The 5,835-nt window shown below is 33.9% G+C and overlaps 1 protein-coding gene across 4 annotated transcripts; it reads right to left on the bottom strand.

Moving 5' to 3' along the window:
• Window positions 1-916: 916 nt before the first annotated feature.
• On the bottom strand, window positions 917-5,528 carry LOC101489545 (uncharacterized). 4 transcript variants are annotated; one of them, XM_012717566.3, is made up of 6 exons: window positions 5,152-5,528; window positions 4,117-4,156; window positions 3,861-4,021; window positions 2,527-3,303; window positions 1,423-1,561; window positions 917-1,329 (listed from the first exon to the last, which is right to left on the bottom strand). In XM_012717566.3, exons 1-6 carry the CDS (start codon window positions 5,362-5,364, stop codon window positions 1,202-1,204), a joined length of 1,458 nt encoding a protein of 485 aa, XP_012573020.1. In that variant the 5' UTR covers window positions 5,365-5,528; the 3' UTR covers window positions 917-1,201. The 4 variants fall into 4 exon arrangements, with proteins under 4 accessions (XP_012573020.1, XP_012573019.1, XP_004506775.1 ...); XM_012717565.3 differs by having other exon boundaries at window positions 4,105-4,156; window positions 5,152-5,527; XM_004506718.4 differs by having other exon boundaries at window positions 917-1,561; window positions 4,105-4,156; window positions 5,152-5,525.
• Between the last annotated feature and the right edge of the window lie 307 nt (window positions 5,529-5,835).

Raw genomic sequence — 5,835 nt, 5'->3', positions numbered from 1 at the left:
GCCCTTGGCTATTTACGTTGGTTTTGGCCTAGTCCCCCCAATTTTTTTGTAGCTTTTCATTTTTCTCATTGGATATATTTTAAGGCTGCTACAAATGATATACGATTGTCTTGAGATGTCAACATAGTTGGAATGTATTGACATTCACATGATGCTTTTGCACTCTTTTTATTTGACTAAAAAAAAGGAAATCTTCGATAAGTGTTTCATAGAGATATCATAGTATTAAAATATTATTTGGAATATGCCGCATGTGATTATTTTTTTGCTAAATTACTCTTTTGATCCGTTACTTTTTTTTTCAAGTAGTGTTTATAAGGTGAATGAATGTATACCAATTGGGATGTACCTCAAGGGGTCCAATTTTATGAAAGGGTGAGATCACACGCAAATCAACCACCACATACACGCCGCCGTCCACCTTGGCCGAGATTGGATGTATTACTTTTTAATATCAGAAAATAAAAATTAAAAATATTTATTTTTTAACCTGTGTGCATTTTTCTCCCTGATGTTATGTCGTATACACTTCTCTGCATTTCATCGAGTCTACGGTCATCAATTGATCCAATCAATTCCTTTTCCTTTCCTAAATTTCACACATTAGTTTTGCTAATCTAGTCCAAACCTAGAGTTTTGCACGTTATGTAAATCCGATCAATTAGACCGCACTTATTTCTCTCCATCAATGGTAGAACTCCTCTTCTATAAATAGAGTACTCTGCTAAGTTGAAAATCACACCTAAAACACCTCCAAAATCCAATTTTGTACAGTGCAGTAAAACTCCAATACAATTTGTCTACGCTATTTTATCCTAAAAATTTTGTAGTTGATAATTTACAACTCAACTCAATAATATATTCGGTAACTAAATCTACTATTTGAAATGAAATGCAGTAAGTACTAAATAGGAAATAACAACAAATGCATTTCGTAGTTTATTACAATACTTTTACAAACCAGTTATGCAATATTGCACTACATAACAATAGCTTCTTCTATCTCCCATGAAACTCCAAGAACTATACAAAAATGGCCAAAACTGAAAGAATAATACAATCCAAATAACAAGATAACATAGTAAAATTAAAACACATTAGTTAAAAGGAGACATGTATTATCACTTTAAACTAATTTTACTGAGATCGAATTAGAGTCCGTACTATGAAGTTATTTTTAAAATACAGCCACAATCATTAATCATTGCCACGAAACACCTTGAGCTCTTATCCATCTTTTCCAGGCCAATAAAAATTTAGGCAAGAAGATGAGAACAATCACATAACTCATGATCATTTTCAGTGAACAAGTTTCTCCTAGTAGCTGTTCTGTAAAAAGTTGACATCAAAGCAATCCAAATTTTGTTAGAAACTTCTTTACGGTTTCGCGGCCCCAGTTGATGTCATTTTGCAATGCATTACCATGAATTGGATGTGAGTTTGACCCTTCTTCCATTGTTGGTGCTAAATGAAACTGCTCTTCATAGGAAATCAGCTCATCATTGATTGTTGTAGTTATCTCTTGTTGTGTTGCATCTTCTGATTCTTCATCCTTACTGAACTGAGCATTTTCAGTTGAAGCACATGAAAAAAACCATTGAAGAAACATCAACAATAGCATCATCATCATATATTAAAAAAATGTGCAAGTTTACACATTGCTTTGAAAAATGTGCAAGATGGAATGCTTGTTATGTCTTTGAAACATGTCTGCTGGGTTTTAGAAAAAGGTCTCCGACTGCGATCTAGGCTATGACATCAAAGTTATTGATATCTTTGCAACTGCAATTGAGACTGCATGCATCAACCACATTTGAATGCAATGCTTTGCAATATCAAAGATCGTGATCGCAGCCATGATTTAGAATCTTGCCTGCATGTTTCTTACTACAATAAATTGTTTGTTATTATGGCTTTGTATTATTCAACACAGCCAAAAGGCCATGGTAACATCTTTCACAATAATAGCTTGGCTCTTTGTTTACCCTAATTGTTAGGATTTGGACTGTGAGCAGTCACAATCTCGTTCAATCACGCGGTCAACCACATCGGTGGCAGTTAGATCAAGATCAAACGGTTCAGATATCAACCTCGGTATTTTAGTTTTTTTTTAAATAAATTATGCATTAAATTTTAGACAATATGATCTTGATACAACGGCCACCAATGTGACTCAATGCTTGATTGCACAAGATTGTGACTGCACACAATTCAAATCCTCTTAAATATAGAGGCTAAGATATGTTTCATCAATTATAACAGTCAAATTGGAAACAATTTTTTCTCCTCCCTTTTTTTCCATGGGATGCATTGGTTATATATCTAAGTAACAAGCTGATAAGCATAGAAATGGAAAAAACTCACTCCATTGTTAATAAACATAGATGATGATACAAAAAAAAACAAGATGCTTCGGATAACTATCTAATCAGACTTCACTAAGTGGTTTACATACTCCGGTGAGCTTTTAAAGAAATGGAGTCAAGCAATTTCGAAAGGTAAACGTCATACTCATCAAGCGGTTACCTCTGGTATATTCTGAACTTGAGTTTCAAAAGGTTCGATTGAAGGGTCTATGGCTATGGCAGTCTTTTCTTCTTCTTCTTCTTCTTCTTCTTCTTCTTCTTCTTCTTCAACTTCACCTGAACCAGCTCCTTCTTCAGTCGGCGGTATTAAGCCAGGTACAAGAACCGGACCTCCTTCAAAATCGAATAAGCTTCCCTCCACAGTCGTTCCTTCCAGATTGTTTAGTGCGGCCGCATTTCCATTGTATTCAATATCATGTATAATATAACCATTTTGTCGACCATCCGCAGATTCTTCACTCTTTTGAACCGCATTCCTTTTATACGTTCCATGAGTTGTACTTTCCATGAGATCCTCTGAGGAACCTATGTTTTCCGCAATAATAGCCATTGGTTTCTCAGTTGATGAAGAAGTACTGTCATCACTGTTTTGCTGCATGACTTGTTCAACAATCGGTTTCTCCTCTTCGTGAATTTGTGTATCTTCAATGCCGGATATGTTGGATACATTGAATTCCATTTCATCTCGAGAATTATCCGAAATTTCGGTAGAAGTTGACACTTCTGATAGAATCTGAAGTTCCTCATTTGGTTGAAAAAGTCTATCTTCTTCTATTATTTTCTGAAGTTCTGCATTCTCCCAATCCTCACAAACAATTATTCTGTTCATAGTTTCCCATGTGTGAATAATTCGATCTAACCCTGGCTGCCAAATAATATCACCTTCTATTCCTTTTAGTATGAACTTGTACTGGACTGGTTTTCCGGCAGGTATATCCTGATCACATAATGGTAAAAATAAACAATCACAAATAGTCGGTTCGATTTCAAACAACATTTTTCGGTTTCCATTTTCTATATTCTTTTCACTTACAAATATTTCACATTGTTTTCATTTTGTTTGCTAATCTCAAAAATTTAGCATTGAAAACATCTTATGTAGCACCGATACCTCAGATTGAAGACATATCCATGCATCAGTGTCTAACACCGACATGACACATCTACAGTTACACTTTTTCTAAATTATTATTGGTATCTATGCGACAGTGTCACTGTGGTGTCTAGTGTCTGACACTATCAGGACAGATGTACATTTACATTCAATCACTTACGTTTTCTAAATTATTATTAGTGTTTACGTGTCAGTGTTGTGTTCAGTATTTATGTGAGTGCTTTATAGAAAGAAAAAAAAAAATTGGAAATAGAAGCAAATTGAAAACAATGTGAAAGTTGACAATTTGGTAATTCAAAGTGAAAACAAAAAACACTTTCCGGCCCTAAAAAAGTTTTCGACAAAACAATTTCTTCATGTTTTGAAAAGTTCTACTATACCAGTTCCAAAGTCCATAAGTGGCCATCAGACCATGTCATTGGTAATGCCTCTAAAGGGTTCCATGAACCAAGCATAGGATCATCTCCAACTATTAGAAACTGTTCCCCAAAGTCACAATCTTTTTGTAACTGAAACTCCACTCGAACAAAGTTCGATTCATCTGCGTAACACACAAACTAAAACGTTAGGGATTTGAGTGCTAATAAATATGAAGAAAAATCATAAAAGGCCATTAGAACTGACTTGTTTGCTCACTTTGTTGAACTCGAGGCTCAACAGTTTCCAAGTCTACTTCCTGCAACATTTATGTAGAACATGACAATCTCTCATCAAATATGCAAATACTATCTTATAAGCACTCAATTTATTCAAAGCGATGTTTAATGATCGAACTGAAGAGGGATATAAGGTTAGTTTGATGGCTGGGGTAGGGGAGTTAGGGAGTTGAGTGATAAGGAGATCTCGGGTTCGATCCTCGTCCTCAGCAAATTACTGACAATAGTAACAATACTAATTACTAACATTGTCCGTTGCAACAAAAAAAAAAATAATAATCGAACTGAACTAGTCAATCGGTTGAACTGTGAATTGACACCATCTAACATTTGGTTGCTTGTGCGGTTTGTTTGCAGTTTCGTCTTAGTTCAAGCAACCAAGACCCAAAGGTCTCACCAGTTCAATGTTTAGTTTGTTTCTTAAAACATTGGTTCAAAGTATAAAGAACAATCAGATAACCACCTCTTAACAAAATTCTCCTCATAACAACACATTAACACTAATTTGACTTATATCCTCTTAAATTTGGCACAAAATATGAAATGAAATTCTCCAATAGGAAAAACTTCACAAACACAAGCAGTGACATGAAAGGAAGGGAGAAAAACTTCAAATAGGAAAAAGGTGAAGAGAGTATGTAGTTAATAAGGCTTAAAAAAAAACAAAAACCAATTGCTTAAAAGGGAGAAAGATTGTTAATTGTTGAATTGGTATCAATCCTTTCAAGAATTACTCATTCAAAACCAAGAATTATAACATTAACATTAAATTGTCATCATCAATTTCTTGATCTATGCTTTTACTCATATAATAAGTAAGAATAATTTTGCATCATAGAATGAAACAAAAGGTACAAACTCAAGCATTTAACCACTCAAAACTTGATAGGAGGAAACAAAAAACCAAAAATTGGAAACAAAAAAAAAACTAGCAAATAAAATGTTGCAAACCCATTATTCAAATTCAAACGAAGAAGAAAAAAAGGGAAAAAAATGAACATAGAAAGAAGTAAACCTGGTGTTCTGATGGCACAGCATGAAAAGGGAAAATACCCTTATTTTGGACAAGTTTCAAGAGACAAAAAATGGAACCTTTTTGGTAATTTCTGAATGGAAGAAAGAAACAAGAAAAGGGTTTATCAGAAAAACGAAAGGCAACACTAGGAGACAAAGATCCTAGCTTATTATGGAGTATAGGTTTAGAACTAAAGCTTGTGAAGGCTTTCATCACAGTTAAAGTGGTGAAGTTTGATCTGAAACAGAGCAAGTAATTAAGACACAAGTGATGTCTGGTTCCTTGTTCGATTAGCTTTTGTTGTTTTGTGGGTTAAGATGCAGAATCCATCTGATGTTGGTGGTGAGAGTGTGTTTTGTTAGAGGTTTTGTGGGGTCCTTTTTATATTGGTGGAGTCTATCAAGTGTTTTTTCTTTTTTTCTTATAAAACCATTTGCAAAATAACTTTTGCAAAATAACTAGCAAATGTGATTTGATCTTTAGGTATACATAATCACGAGTTAGGTCGAGTAAGAGATGTCTCTTACCTCATTTTTAAATTTTAAATTAGATTGGATCTATTTTTAGATTAAATTTCGTCTTTTAATTTTATCAAATTTGATGAGATACTCCTTTAATAAATACGAGATAATACAAAAATAAAATTGATTGGTCACAAGATAAATCATCTAATAGTAATACATA

The sequence above is a fragment of the Cicer arietinum genome, chromosome 6 (genome assembly GCF_000331145.2).
Source record: "Cicer arietinum cultivar CDC Frontier isolate Library 1 chromosome 6, Cicar.CDCFrontier_v2.0, whole genome shotgun sequence".
Classification (NCBI taxonomy): domain Eukaryota; kingdom Viridiplantae; phylum Streptophyta; class Magnoliopsida; order Fabales; family Fabaceae; genus Cicer; species Cicer arietinum.
This window is presented reverse-complemented; position numbering and strand designations above follow the sequence as displayed.